The sequence below is a fragment of the Mustela putorius genome, unplaced genomic scaffold, assembly GCF_011764305.1.
Source record: "Mustela putorius furo isolate JIRA1106 unplaced genomic scaffold, ASM1176430v1.1 tig00001069_pilon_pilon_pilon, whole genome shotgun sequence".
Classification (NCBI taxonomy): domain Eukaryota; kingdom Metazoa; phylum Chordata; class Mammalia; order Carnivora; family Mustelidae; genus Mustela; species Mustela putorius.
The window spans coordinates 2,662,631-2,678,116 of NW_025421558.1; the positions used below are offsets into that span (position 1 = coordinate 2,662,631).

Sequence of the window (15,486 nt, forward strand, 5' to 3'; positions counted from 1 at the left end):
AACTTAGACTGGAAAAATTAAGTGACTTAACTAGTACCAGTGGTAGGCCCTTCTTTAAAAAAAATGCATTTATACCAGCTTTAACTCAGTGTTAAAAATCATAATGAAGTACTTTGTTTTTCTTTTTGAAGATATGGATGTAATGAGGCCCTTAATAAATGAGCAGAATTTTGATGGGACATCGGATGAAGATCAGGAACAAGAGCTCCTTCCTGTTCAGAAGCACTACCAGCTTGATGACCAGGAGGGTATTTCGTAAGTGTTACGGGGTTAAATGTCTCCTTTTCATTTAGTATATTTTAACCTTCTGTAGGTAAAGCACAGGTACTACACAAGGCACACAGATGAGTAAGATATTGTCCCTACCCTCAAGGTATTTGTAGTCCATTTGGGAACGAAGAAATGCATCTAAAAGACAGAGCAGCACATGGAAATTGCTGCAGTGATGGTCCCATGCTTTGGATCTTGCAAGAAGGGAGATCTGATTGAAAGGATTAGAAATTTTATGAGCTGTGGCTTTGAAATGGTTAAGAGTTAGACAGTGGGAGGTAGTAAACACTTCTTCATGCTGAGTGAATGGTATAAAACAAAGTCATGGTGGTGGGAAAGCAGTGGAACCTTGTAGAACTGTTTTTGTTATTTTGTCATCATTAATAGATTTGAGTAAGTTCTTACTCTGACAGTTAAGCAAAGTTAGATTTTAGTTGATCAAAATAGTATAAACTGAAAAAAATTTAGGCAAGCATGTTTATTTCAATCCATTTAAGATTTGCACTATTCTTCTTAGTTGAACTTACTTTTTCTTGGCTAAGAGACTTTCTTCTGATGCCTCTTGGAAATTTAGGTGGAATTCCTTAGGGAGTACATGATGTCTAAATGGTAATCAGTATTTATCTTACCTGGTGATTCACATAGTTTTAAGACTTGTGTGCTTTTTCTTTTAGTTAACTTGCTGTTAGGTTGATAATCATAGATCAAATGTGTTTAGTACTGTGTTTCATAGACAGTGTCAATAAATTGCTCTGTTTTAATAGCCTAGCCATGTATAATCTTCAGCATTATTCTGAATGTCATAGCAGCCAGGCATCTTATGAGAAAATTACCTTTTATGTATTTCTTTAGTATGTACAAAAATAGTATCACTTAAATATCTCATTTACTCTACATAATAACCCTCTGTGTCTCCTTTTTTGAATGGCAGAGGTAGCACATGAGTCCATACGACCTCTGGCCTGTTCAACTTCTGGTTGAGTAGAAATGTTACTTGATTCCTTGCCGAGATTGATTTTCAATTCCTTTCTAATGCTAAAACTGTGATCATGTGATTTTATTAGCTTTTTTCCTAAAATCTTAACAATGTTTACTTTTCAGATTTGTGCAAACTCTTATGCATCTGCTTAAAGGAAATATTGGAACGGGCCTGTTAGGGCTTCCACTGGCAATAAAAAATGCAGGCATAGTGGTAAGAATTATCTTTGTGAACTCTATCTAACTTACAGTTATCTCTCTTAATTACAGCAAAAATGACAAGCTAACCGCTGGCCTAGTCACATATGACCTGACCAGGTAACAATGAGATTGTACTGATAAGATTGTGTAAACAGTGATAGTAATAGTCAGCAAAAATGAGAATTAATTACTCTTTTCATTTCTGTTTAACTACTTAACTTTTTGTTTAATCACTTAACTTTCAAATACTTCATAGTGTTTGGCAGAAAGCCTAAAATAGTATTTGATTTTTCCAAGTATGGTTTTATCTTATTACTTTTTTAGATTTCTGGGGATGTAAGCCATGTACTCATATCAACAAATATATTTATAGAGTAGATTATTTGAGTTGGTGAAATTTTATGGTTTTTTGGATTCAGAATAAAATATGCGGTTTTCAGATTTAAAGAATATTAGTAAAGAAAAGGGATAACAATACTGTTTGAAAACAAATGTGCAAAGTGTTGTTAGAACTAGTTATTGTCATTGCAGAGAATCTTAGGGAGAATTGCCTTATGAACTAATGAAATTATATTTAGTCTTTTTAATTTTTTTTAAGATTTTATTTGAGAGGGAGCGAGAGAAAGAGCATGAGTGGCGGGAGAGGCAGAAGAGAGGGAAAAGCGGGCTCTGCTGAGCAGGGAGCCCGACGTGGGGCTGGATCCCAGGATCCGGAGTCATGGGTCATCTCAGGTCATCTCAGGTCACGAGATCATGACCTGAATTGAAGGCAGAGGCCTAACTGACTGAGCCACCCAGGTGTCCCTGCTTAACCTTTTATTAGAGGTCTAAAACCTTACCAATTTGCTAAGAACAGTTTTAACTATCCTTTCTCTCTGCATTTGACTTGCCCACCCTAATTTAGAGAAACTTAAACTATTTCTGATTACAAAAATAAATTCTGACAGTATTTTTCTGGGTTGCAATAATCCAGGCATTACTTCAATATTAGTAAACAAATACTTGAAATTTTTTATGTACCACTTTTAAAAATAATCTTCTTCACACATAGCAAGTGCTCAACAAGCACAGCCCAAGATGGGTACAGCAGTTTTTAGTCATTCAGATTTAACTATCACGATGGGACACTGATGGTCATAGGCTTACCATCGGGTGTTACTGGAGGTGAGGTCTATCCTACCTTACTGCACGCCTGTAGTCTGTGCTCATAGGGTCGGCTTAGCAAGCCGTGGAGATGGAGTCATACGCACTTGTCTTAAGTATTACTGAAATTGGTTCAGTATCAAGATCGTGAATTTTCCTATATGCAAATGACTAATCATTTTGTCCATCAAAATTGAATCACACAGATGAGTAGTCCGTTGTCTCATTCATAGTAAGACAGCTTAATTTTTGTTAAACTTAAATATTTAATCCTATACATTTTTTCCCCCCACAGCTTGGACCAATCAGCCTTGTATTTATAGGAATTATTTCGGTTCACTGCATGCACATTTTGGTACGCTGCAGTCACTTTCTGTGTCAGAGGTAAATGAGGATTTGTTAAGTGTGCTCTGTTTCCTTTAAAGCAATGTATTTATTTAAAGCATCAGCTAGTCTTAACTGTGCTTTGCAACTAACAATTATATTTCCTCTAATCTGGTAGTAGTCAAGTCTAAAATAATGAATATGGAAAAAGATAGTATTTCCTGTGATTGAAATCTGGTCAGAATATATTCACTTCTTCTAGAATACAGCCCTGTTTAGTGAAATGGCATGGTTTCTTACCATGTAAATTAAAAAAAATCCGGATCGACATGGAGGCCTCAGCACTACTTTCAGTTATAGAGTGATGGTCTTCTGTTTGGTAGAAATTCATTTTAGGGTATGGTGCCTTGGTGTTCTTTGCTGACCTGTGGATTGGCAAATAGTAAAATTATATTCTTTTTTCTTTGTTTTTGTATCATGAAATGTTTCTACTTACACAATGGACTATTTAAAAACTAAATATTGCCTATTCTAGTAAACTAATACTCTAATCTTAAGTCTTTTTGTTATTGTTGTTAAATGTTATCATAACTTTGGGCAAGTCATTTACGATCTTTAAATAACAATGATACCTGAAAAAAAAAGTGGGGAATAGAACAAGGGGAAATAATGCCTATCTCAGGGGCTGAGTATTAGGTAAGATAGTTTATATGTAAATAAATTGTAAAGCCCTGTGCTGATGTATAAAATAATGCCCTTCTAAGAATAAATAATCAGGCAGTGAATAATGTAGTTGAAGCTTTTTGTAATTGAAATACTTACATATTTAAGGCAGTGAAGCACAAATATTACATTATATGACTTCTACAAATATGTAAACTTTGACAGTAGATAAAAACTAATATATTGGTAAAAATAACATTTAAAATTTCATGATACATATCTTTGAGTATGCAGTTCTTGAAATTTCGAAAACTCCTCTGTCAGTGCATGGCCTTGCATTTATTAATTCCTATTTATTTGATGTTCTTTTCAAGGGTTGGATTTATAGGCCAACTTCAAATTTTCCTTTTTCATATGCACATGTGTCCTTAAATTACAGGTTCAAAAAGTCAACATTAGGTTATAGTGACACTGTGAGTTTTGCTATGGAAGTAAGTCCTTGGAGCTGTCTTCAGAAGCAAGCAGCATGGGGACGGTAAGCACTTGTATGTTGTTAATATCTGCTTACAGAAATCACATCATTTTTTAACTATTTTAATTTTGGCAAGATACATGAATAGAAGTATGATAAAGCTGGGGGAATAAATATAATCTTTAGAATTACACAGACTTGGGTTCAAATCTCAACTCTACCATTTTTCAGTTTTATGACCTGAATCAAATGATTTGTCATTTTGTTTTAGTTTTCTCACCATCAGATGACTTTATGGTGATACTTACTTCACAGGATTACTATAGTATTTTAAATAAAATGACATTTATAAAGCATCTGGCTAACCTATGACATAATCGTGCTAATATGTTTTTAAGGAAAGGAGAAAAAGCAAGAAAAATGTTGCAGACTCATTATTTTAGATTAAATTGTGGTATTTAGCTATATGCTTATGGGATATTTGAAGTGTGTATTTTAGCATAATCTTAATTTTACTGTCTTATTGTTTAAATGTAACTATCATTGGTATACATGACTGATCAAAGCCAGATGAATACAGGACTGGAAAAATAAGCATGGGTAATCAACAAAATGCTCACTGTAGTACCAGTGATATGTGTAAGGGAAATTAAGAGCAGGGGGGTAAAAAACAGTGCTAAGAGACTTTATGGTTCAATATGGCCTTTCTGGAGATTTGTAGGAAGTGAGATTTGTTTATGAACTGCTCAGAGTTCTTGATATGCCAAGTAGAAGAAGAAGAAAATGGCCTTATGCTCTAGGATTTGCCCCAGAACCCCATCTTCTTCCTTTTTCTGCCCCAGAGTAGACACAGCTTTGTCCGTTTTTTTCTATCAAGAAGAATGACTTTCCAAGTAGATGTGGCTGGAATGATTGTTAGTAGGATACTAAAATCCAAGGTGGATGAAAAGATCTTAAGGGAATACTTAAATGGAGCTCATCAGAGAAAAGAGACTTGAATTTGTTATAGGGTACCAAGATTATTTACAAGGGAGATCCCCGAAGAACTATGAGAGCTGTAGTTATGACAAGAGTGAAGATAGGCAAGGGCCCTTCCAGTTTCAGATGAGAGAAGGAAGGTGTATAGATCTGTGGACCAGGTTGTTTGACACGTTAACATCCGTGGTCAGATAAAAGCTGTAATGAATTAGTAGGTGCATGCTGTTGTAACCACTCATCGTTCTCCAAACAAAATAGAGAAATGTGGGCTGTGTATTATTACTAGATATGCAGATTTAGAACTACCATTCCCAAACTATGCTAATTTGACTGGTGACATTCCCTTTCCACTACTGTGCACTATTTCATGTAGCTAGAATTTTCTTAAGTATCTCATTAAACAATAACAGAGCTAAGCTACTGGAAGGGTCTTTGGTCTTATGATTCAGGGCCATGCCCCCAGTCCTTTCCCATTCCGTGTTCTTATTGGTGATTTGGATAATGGAGAGCTTGCTCACTCATCATACTTGCAAATGATATGAAGCCGGGAGGGCTGGGAAGTACCCTGGGTTAATCAGGAAAAGTTCTCGAGAAGCAGGAGAGACGGGCCTAATCTAAAAGATTAAATGTTTTCTAAGTTGTTTTATAAGCAGATACTCAGACTGTTGAATTTCAGAAATAAATGATAGGGAAATTTTCACCTTTTAACTTAATGGAACATCTTTTTGCTCAATAATAATTCTAGTGACCTACCGATTATAAATGTGTGCCGTTTGTAGAAAAATACATATTTTGTTTATTTCTTATTTGAAGGAAGTGAAAAGAATGTAAGCTGTAACAAAATGTTTTAAAATAGTTTAAAAAGAGAAAAATATATTGATGTATCAGCAGCTCTTAGTGATCTTATTTGTGGGTATCTCTTTTCAGGAGTGTGGTTGACTTTTTTCTGGTGATAACACAGCTGGGATTCTGTAGTGTTTATATTGTCTTCTTAGCTGAAAATGTAAAACAAGTAAGTATTTTCCTCCAGCTATTGAGATCAGTTTCTCCCACTTCTATAGTTATGGCATCAGATCTCCTCTGAGTAAGCCCTGGTTGAACACGGAAATGTGTTCCTTTCATAAGCCATGTTCCTTTATAAATTTTCCTTTCGTCTCCTTTTTTGTAAGCTGGATTTTCTACTACTGTTGTTGATTTTACTTTTCTTGCCATTATGTATCAGTAGTGTTTGTTCTGTTAGATCTGAACTGGACATAATTTAACTGACTCTTAGATACCTGAAATTTAGCAGAAACACAGATGTTTGGGGAGCATATTGGGGAGCATATTGCTTTTTCATAAATAAATATATAAGGTTTTAGCCAGTAACCTAAAAAGTAAAGTAAAAAGTGGGTATTACTAAAATCTAGTAGTTACTGCTATTATCTGGAAAGATACTACATCCAAAAATGTGCAGTGTTCTGAAATTGTCTCCATACTTTAAGGATTTGCTTTACAAGCAAGTGGTTTGCAGTCTTGGTAGAGACTGACTGTCAAATTGAACAAACATGCAAAGCACTGAAATAAAAAAAGCTCCTCTATCCAAACAATGCCGAAACACATTTCCTTATGCGCTCTAGCTTGTAACTAGTACATTATGCCCTGTTCTTCTTTAATCATTATTTTCATCAATAACGTTCATTAACTGTCCACGCGTGCATTTTGCAGTAGTAGACATCTTACATAGTAGTATGTAGAACTTGTAGGCATTTTAATGCAAAATGATGATGTAAATATGTTTTCTAAAGAGTCTGTATGTAGCAATATAAGTATATATTTGGCTTACTTTCTCAAGTATAAAATATGCTTCATTTTGTAGTTAGAGCAGGGATGGCACACTTTTTCTGGAAAGGGCCAGATAGTAATTATTTTCAGTTTCACAGGCCATATGGTCTTCTCAGCTTAGCCATAGACAATAATATATAAACAAATATAAACTGTAATATTCCAATAAAATCATATTTACAAAATTAGGTGGCAGACTGGATTTGGTGTATGGGACATAATTTGCTAAAGCCTCTAGCTTAGATTTTTAATATTGGAAAGGCTCATTGAGTCAGCCTTTCTTTATAAATAAGAGAGTCAATGCTTTCATTAGCATTGCTTGTTACAGTTGATGTGCTTGTGATTTACAAGTGTTTAATTCCACAAGTTGCTTATTCTTTGGACTATTAACTCAGTCAAGAGGCTATCTGGTATTAAGAACTGATAAGACACATCATTTTACCAGTCATTTATGTGGAATACAAGGGAAATGATCCCTTTTTAGGATTGTGCAACTTGGCAATAATGTGTCTTTTCTAATATTTCCCAAGAGAGCTTCCAAAAAGCTTGATTTGAATTTATGGATAATGCTAATAATGCCTTATAATTTTATGTTAATAAAGTATGACATTTTTTCATTTAGTCTTTACAACTACTCTGTAATGTACAATGCTCGTTTTTTGAATGCGTAAATTGACTCTCACAAAGCATGGGCAGTGTGCCCTAAGTCGTGTGACTCAAGCTGAGACCTAGGTCTGTGACCCAGCTGCCACCCGTCACTGGACAGGATCATGTCTGATTTTAGCTGTGTGTGCGTGCAGTATGACAGAATAGATGTCTGTAAGCTTAGGGCTGGTGACGTTTTCCTGCAGAATAGAATCAGTTGCTTCCAAAGTTGACTGGAAGAATGTAAATCATTTGCACATATTCTAAGCAGACCAGGTAGAAAAAGTGACTTTCTAGGAGGAAGGAAATTGCCTACTGTAGATAGAAGGACAAAAGTCCTTTTGAGGCATAAAAAGCAACATGGAAAAAGATGCTCAGACTTGAGAGAGGTTTTGAAAGCAATAGTGAACCCCTCGCCTTAGCAGAGCGGACAGATGGTCCCTGAGACAGACGCTTCAGAGAAGCCCGCATCTGACGGCAGTCTCCAGCAGTAGACACGCTGGTGGTTCCACCTTACCGTCTACTACTCTTACAGTTTAAAACTCTTAAGTTTATTACTGCATTAATCCACATAAAAACAAAGATGCAATATTTTATCAAATCAGAGAAGTGGGGGTTTAGTTGCCATACAGGGAGATGGGAGTACATACAGGGAACCTCCTGCTCTGTAACTGCCGCAGGGCTGTTTTTAGTCCCATTAAGTCATTATGAGCATTGGGGGGAGGGAGGGGGAAGGATGGGTAGTGCCTCCAGGATTCTAGCCCATTGTGGGTAGCTCCTTTCTGTTCTTACTCTAAGATACTCTAGAGAACTTCAGAAGGATAAAAATAGTATATATGGGCATGAAGAATGGGGAAAGGATATTACACTAACAGAAAAAATACATAATGTTAACCTAAGACCATGGACTTCAGAGACAGAAGGTCCAAATTCAAATCCCTACTCTCAGTTTTAAGTCACACATGGGTCAAGATCCCCTTATCCTTGGTCAAGCCTTAGTTTCCTTACTTGTAAAATGGGAATAGCAACAAAATCTCCCATTGTTCCTCCTAAACTTACCATGAGGCTCAGCTGACAAAAAGTTTGTGAAAGCCTTTGCAAAATGTGAAGTAGTTTAGAAATACAGGGTCTTTAGTTCTGCATTTATTTTCGCTTTGCTGAAGAACATAATCTACTTTTGGAATTCTAACCATTAGATTACTGAATCATTGAAAACTCATAAGTAGTAGATGTTAGTAAATTTAAGCTTTAAATGGAAACAACTGAATTTAGTAATTTTATTTTATAATATTTATTTCAGTGTTTTGCATTTTGGTAAACATGTGAGATCATAGGAAGTCCTATTAGATAGCCAATATCTGTCTCTAGAGGGCATCAAAGGACTCAAATGTTTACCTGAATCTTGCTCTGGGTATGTATCTACACTTTATTTTATTTTTTAATCCTGACAATTTTTATAACTGTCTTTCTGCCAAAGAATACTAAATTATTATGAGATATTTGTGATAGAATTAATTTCATATTCTCAACCATCTCACCATTCAAACTACCCTTTTTAAAATTGGTTATGTAACTGATTTTCTCTTGCCAGGTATCCTTGTTAGAGCTTAATTTTGATCATTATCTAATCTGATTATGGGCAGTACTTCTTAGATACAGAAGCATCTGGCTATAAATAAATTTGCAATTGGGAAAATTGAGTCAACAAAAAATTTATAATCTTAAAACCAAGTAACGTGAATTACCAATCTTTTATTTCAAATTGTAAAATATAAAATAGAAAGTTGTGATGACCAGTCACAAGATAAATATGAGGTGTGCAGTTTAAGTGGTTTCTGATGTAACCTGAGAGTTTGTTAGCACTGTGTGAGTTACAAGTTGCCTATCTAGTTTAAACTCGTAAATATAGTCCCTGCAGTTTAAGATGATGTATACACTAAACGTTGCTTTTCATAAGTTGTAAATATAAAATTAAAATAAACACTTGAATTGTTAGTCATACTATAATTTTTGTTCTAAACTTCTGACCTGCAGGCCTCTTAATACTTAGTATATTTAGAGAGAGGGATGTCAGAGTAGAGGCCAGGCGGCTCCTTGGGCAGGGCCCCCTCTGCAATGGGGGTATTTAGTCCAGTTAAAGCATGCAGTTGTCACAATCTGAATTCTAGTCTCATGCCTGGGCTGGAATCCTAGAACTACCACTTACTGACTTGATACTACGTAAGCTTTTTTAACCCTCCTTAAACCTGTTTTCTTAAAACCCACCTCAGAGAGAGTTGTTTTGAGGATGAGATGAGATGTTGTGTACCACGTTAGTTCAGTCCTCAAAAACTGCTTCCTGTTATTACTGTAGGCTGTGGTTCTTAAAAATTGATGTATCTGGAGACTTGATCACGTTCATGTGTTCAGTGGGGAGGGGGTACAGTGTTTGGGGGCAAGTAGATTTTCACTAGTATTTAAATTACAATATTGTCTGCCTCTGCTGTGAGTTTTTAAGAATGTTTTTAAAATCCTTTATAATTTCATTTCTAGTTTAGTAAATTGGATCACAGAATTAATTGGATAAGAGACCATTTTTAATATATATAAACTATAAGTTATTATATCTCTCTTGAACACTAAATGTTGGTTTATAGAAATGGCTGAATAAATTTTAAGGTAAAACTGATTTATTGAAGTGTATTGCTCTAGCAGAAATTTACCTACATCTAACACATGGCCATCAATGAATTTAGTGGATTCTTATTAAGTATTTTTTGATAGTGATGATAATTTATAAACAGTTGTTTTATAAAACAGTTTTAAAGTTAGACTATGATTTCTAAACTTTATCTTGACAACTGTACATTTCCTAGAGGAACTTAGAGCTTGCTTCCTCCTCTGAAGAAAATAAGTTGTAGTAGGATATGGTCATTTTTTTTTTTTTTAAGATTTTTATTTATTTATTTGACAGATCACAAGTAGGCAGAGAGGCAGGCAGAGAGAGAGGAGGAAGCAGGCTCCCCGCTGAGCAGAGAGCCCAATGCGGGGCTCGATCCCAGGACCCTGGGATCATGACCTGAGCCTAAGGTAGAGGCTTTAACCCACTGAGCTACCCAGGTGCCTCAGGATATGGTCATTCTTAACAAGTATGCATCCACTTTTGATTATCTCAAAAACAAATTGAACCTTTGCAGGGATCATGAGTACAAAGCTTCAAAATAAATTAGTAAATTCATCCTCATCATTTTCTAGTGAACCTTCTTTTTACAGTATGATAAAAAGTTATTTTGCAAAGAAGATTATCCTATTTAATTATCCTTAAGCTTGATAAATATATATTTCTAAGAAGCTAGACTATCTTGAAAAAGGTAAATATTTGACTAATCATAAAGGAATTTAACATAGAGTATATAGATAATAATTTTCTTTATTTTTTTTTATTTATAAGTTGATGGAATTTCCCCCCCCTCTTTCTTATTCTCCTGGTAATGCTATATAGGTTCATGAAGGATTCCTGGAGAGTAAAGTATTTCTTTTGAACAGTACCAATTCTTCAAACCCTTGCGAGAGAAGAAGTATTGACCTAAGGATATATATGCTTTGCTTTCTACCATTCATAATTCTTTTGGTCTTCATTCGTGAGCTAAAGAATCTGTTTGTGCTTTCATTCCTTGCCAACATTTCCATGGCTGTCAGCCTTGTGATAATTTATCAGTATGTCATTAGGGTAAGTATAATATGTTTTTAACTGTCATATGTGTTTCTTAATAAGTAAATTCTTTGTTTACTTTGGAGGTGAAAGCAGTGGTACGTAAAGACCCCTGCCTCGTTATGTGGCATACCGATCAACTTTGAGTCAACTTTGGTCTCTGGTTGGGGGATACTGATCAGCTTGAAAGGTGTGTGCCATAGAGCACAGGCTTAGTGTTCAGGTCTGGTTTTAGATTTTGGTAAATATGCTTCTGGGCTTTATGACTTTGCTGCAGAAAAGAGTAATACCCACCCTAGGAAGCTGTGAGATTTAAGATCATGCCTCAATACACAGTGCAACATGAAACAAAGACCTCAGAACTGTTTTGTTTACTCTTTTAAGATTTGAACCAGCTTCCAGATGGAGTATAGATATAATTTTTAAATTTTCTTTTATTTGCTTTTATTTTCCTATTTATTTTATTTTTTAATTTTCCTTTATTTGCTGCTACCATCTCAGTTCACTGCCACTGCCCTAGTCTGTTCACTGCCATTGCCCTAGTCTGTAACTTCTTAATCAGAAGACCTCGGTTGATTTCATTGTCCATTGTCTGGGGAGCCCAACCATAAAAGAAGTATTCCTTAAAAAAAAATTTTTTTTTGATTGATGGGATTCAGGGGATCTGCAGATGCAGTCAAAATATTTGCAAGATCTAATGTTTATATATATATGCATTCTTCTACTGAGCACTGTATAGCTTTCATTTCTCAAAAGGGGCCAGTGACTCAGAAAAGGTCAAGCATTCCTGTTCTCTTCTTTTCTCATCCAACCCATTTTGTATATTATTGCTGCAGTTGTTCTAAAACCTCCACTGGCAGTTTATTACAAACTCTGTTTCATACCTGCCTCCCCCACCAAATTCCAAAATCTGTCGACATTTTCTTACTGTACATAAGAGTGGAAGGGGACAGGCCGGAAGGTCTCAGAAGGCTTTCCATAGTTCATGAATCCTTAGCTGAGCTTGTAAGAGTTAGCGGAGCAGAAAAGGAGGCTCCTTGGGTAGAGGGAACAGTGTGAGCCTTGAGTAACTGTTGATGTTATCAAATGACTCAGACACTTACTACCCTTTTCACTTTGACCATAGCTTGTGTTTTCCATCATGTATCATCACTATAGCAAACATGTCTCCCTGTGCTTCAGATGTTCTAGACCTCTTTATTTCCCAGATTATCCATGTGCATTCACACTTCAGTTTCTTTTTTCATCCTGTTTCCTTTGTCTTGAATCCCACTTCCAGTTAACTAGGGCAGAGTGAGAACCAGTCTAGGTGTAGCTGGAAAATAGAGCCATTGTGGAACCAGAGCTCTTGAACAAGATGTGCATTTGTGAGTTTCCAGATAGTGAAAGTTGGAACGAGGCTATGCGTCAAGACCAAGTAATCAAAGCCAAAGTCAAGGAATATGTACAAATAATGAGGGTAATGAGAACTGTCAAGGTAAAGTTTAAGACACAGAGACCAGGAGGAGACCTGTACTAGGAAGCAGCAGAGTTATGATGTAAAAAAGCCAAAGTTAGGAGCAGGTACCTCGGAGACTGAAAGAGCAATGGAAACAAAGTAGAAAATGGATTTCATTGGACACCGTGAGTGGGGTTTGACACCGTGGCTCTCAGTTCAGACTGAGGATGCTTGTGTATTTCCTGTCATGCCAGGAGCCATACCTGGAGTGAAGAGCCCGGGACTTGAAGGTAGCAGCAGGTAATCAGAAGCGTTTAGCCCAGATGGAATGTGTGGGCATGAGGGAAACAATGGCTTTTGGCAGTGAAGTCCTAACAGCTTGGCTACATTTAACATAGGATGCTTAAAGTGTTTATTGAAAGAATTACTCACTTTTATAACATACATTTGCTGTTGTAAAACTCAGAAGTATATGATTTTGCTCTTTATTTTAAAGAATTTAAAATAAGTAAAGACGTTAACTTCTCTTATTTTGTTTTCTTTCTCTAGAATATGCCAAGTCCCCACAACCTTCCAATAGTGGCTGGTTGGAAAAAATACCCACTCTTTTTTGGTACTGCTGTGTTTGCTTTTGAAGGCATAGGAGTGGTAAGGATTTACTCTTTATTATTATTTTTAAGGCAACACAAAGATTTATGTAGTCCAACTACATTAAAAAATGCATTTTTTCTTTTTTGTTTTGTAGTTTGGTAGCTTATATTTGAATTATAGTTCAGTTTAGATTTTTAACACTTTATTATGGAAAATTTCAAGCCTAAGACAAAATACAGAATAGTAGATGAACTTTCTTGTCAGCATCACCCAGCTTCAAAATTCAATTCATGGCCAATTTTGTTTTATCTGTCTTCTATCTCGTCTGCCAAGACCAAATTATTCAGAAAGAGCCCAAGCATCACATTTTATAGACTAGATGATTTTAAGGGAATTGAAATTGTTACAAAGTTGCCATTACATAGAAGAATCAAATATAAATTCTCCCTTTAGATTTATACATATCATGTTTGTTTTGAGAAATGATGTTATCATAAAGCTACTACCAAGAAATACAAGCACCCTAAGGATCCTCAGATATTAAGTATTTCCATTTAAGATGCTTCCAGTTTATTTAAAGCCTGGAATGTGTACATTTGGGGAAGATAAAATATCACTCTCTGCTCTCTCCATGTCTAATGGTTTAGTACGGGAGGGAAAACACTTACACATACCTATATGAACCACAGATGAAATACGACCTAGAAGACAGTTTTATACCATTTTACTTGGGTTCTTGCTCTCTCTTAATTCTTCTTTAGAGAATTCTCACGAATTCTTACAGTTCTGTTTATGACGGTTACAGACATAACTGCAGATTTTCGTTTCTATCTTTAACCAGTAAGTTCTCGTTAACTATTAGACGTACCTAGTTAAGTTGTCCTTTAACATCTCAAGTTCGACAGCTCTGAAGCTGACATAGACTTTCTTAATCCAAAGCTAGCTTCACTTTCTCATTTCCCTATTTCTCTTAGTTTTACTTTCAGTCACTCAAGCTTGAAACATTGGAACGTTTCATTTCACTTTGTCCGTTTCCCCCCATTCCATTGGTAATCAAGGCATGTTTATTTTTCTTTCATAGTTCCCCATAAATGAAATTACATTTAAAACACCCACAGTGCTTCTTGCCCCAGAGGGAGCCTACATGGTGCTAGCTGTGCTGGCACCATTCTTAACCATAGTCCCTTATTTTAGGTCTGGATTATCTCCAGAACATCCAGATGGTTCTCTCTCCTATTAACTAGTTAATATTTCCATATGGATCTGACTTACCTAAGAAGTAGAGCTGCTACTGGAGTTATTGTGGTATAGGGCTATTGTGAGGATTACATGAGGTGCTGCCTGCAAAGCATCTGGAAAAATCCCTGGCAGGGGGTGGTCCAGGATGGCAAGAAGGGAAGAGCCTGAACTCCCTTTCTCCCATGGACACACTACAACTAAAACTACATGTGGAATAATGGCCTCTGAGAAGGACCTGGAAACTAGCTGAACAGCTGCTCCACAGCAAAGGAGTAAAAGGTCCACCTCAAGACAGATGGAGGAGGCACCATCTGGATGGGGGAGACAGAGATATGTTCTCACCAGAAACTCTGCCCCTGCTGCAGCGACCCAATACAGGGAGGGATCTTATAGGCCTGGAGCTTTTCCCTGAGCAAGGGGTTTGTGCCCCCACATCAGGCATCCCAGCCCTTCAAACCTGCCCTCGAGAGATAAGCCCCCAACTAGGCTTACATTCAAAGGATCCAAAGGGCTGTTGGGATCTGAGAAACTCCTTCTGAAGGACTTGTATATGGACTCAGAAACTGGCATGAAAGCTGCAGTTTGAAAGGAACCTAGACTCTATGTGAAGGGGATTCATTTGCTGGTCTAAAAGCATCTGCTGGAGGGGCAGGGACAAGCTGGGACTTTCCCCAGGGATGGAGGCACTGGCGAGCACCCTATCCGTGGTTCCCCGCTCTCTCATGGTTGTCCAGGTGGACACTCACAAACACAGCAGTTTCCTGCTGCCTTTCTAACACTGGTGGCCGTGCCCTGCCCCCAGTGTCCTTGCCCTTCCTTACTAAATAAAGCTGTGGGCGAGCGTAGTCCACACTGGGGATGCCCCTTGATCACCTGGCTCTGGGGTGTAGGAGGGTTTGTGTGCCAGAGCCCCATGAGACTTGAACAATGGGAAAGAAAGTTCTTGGCAGCCTGCCACACTGAGGGCACTACACAGACAGCAGACTGAAATGCACCACAAGTCGGCCAGTGAAAAAGGCCTATTTGCTG

The 15,486-nt window shown here is 36.8% G+C and overlaps 1 protein-coding gene across 2 annotated transcripts in view; it reads left to right on the top strand.

Moving 5' to 3' along the window:
• SLC36A4 (solute carrier family 36 member 4) overlaps positions 1-15,486 on the top strand; it is a 55,083-nt gene that overhangs the window by 17,153 nt on the left and 22,444 nt on the right. Inside the window, exons 2-8 of one of the 2 annotated variants that reach the window (XM_045087200.1) lie at positions 132-255; positions 1,372-1,462; positions 2,888-2,976; positions 4,019-4,114; positions 5,957-6,041; positions 10,980-11,207; positions 13,177-13,275. In XM_045087200.1, the coding sequence (XP_044943135.1) occupies positions 132-255; positions 1,372-1,462; positions 2,888-2,976; positions 4,019-4,114; positions 5,957-6,041; positions 10,980-11,207; positions 13,177-13,275 (812 nt within the window). Of the gene's footprint in view, positions 1-131; positions 256-1,371; positions 1,463-1,518; positions 1,567-2,887; positions 2,977-4,018; positions 4,115-5,956; positions 6,042-10,979; positions 11,208-13,176; positions 13,276-15,486 lie in introns of those variants that run through there. The other variant, XM_013061948.2, reaches the window with a different exon arrangement.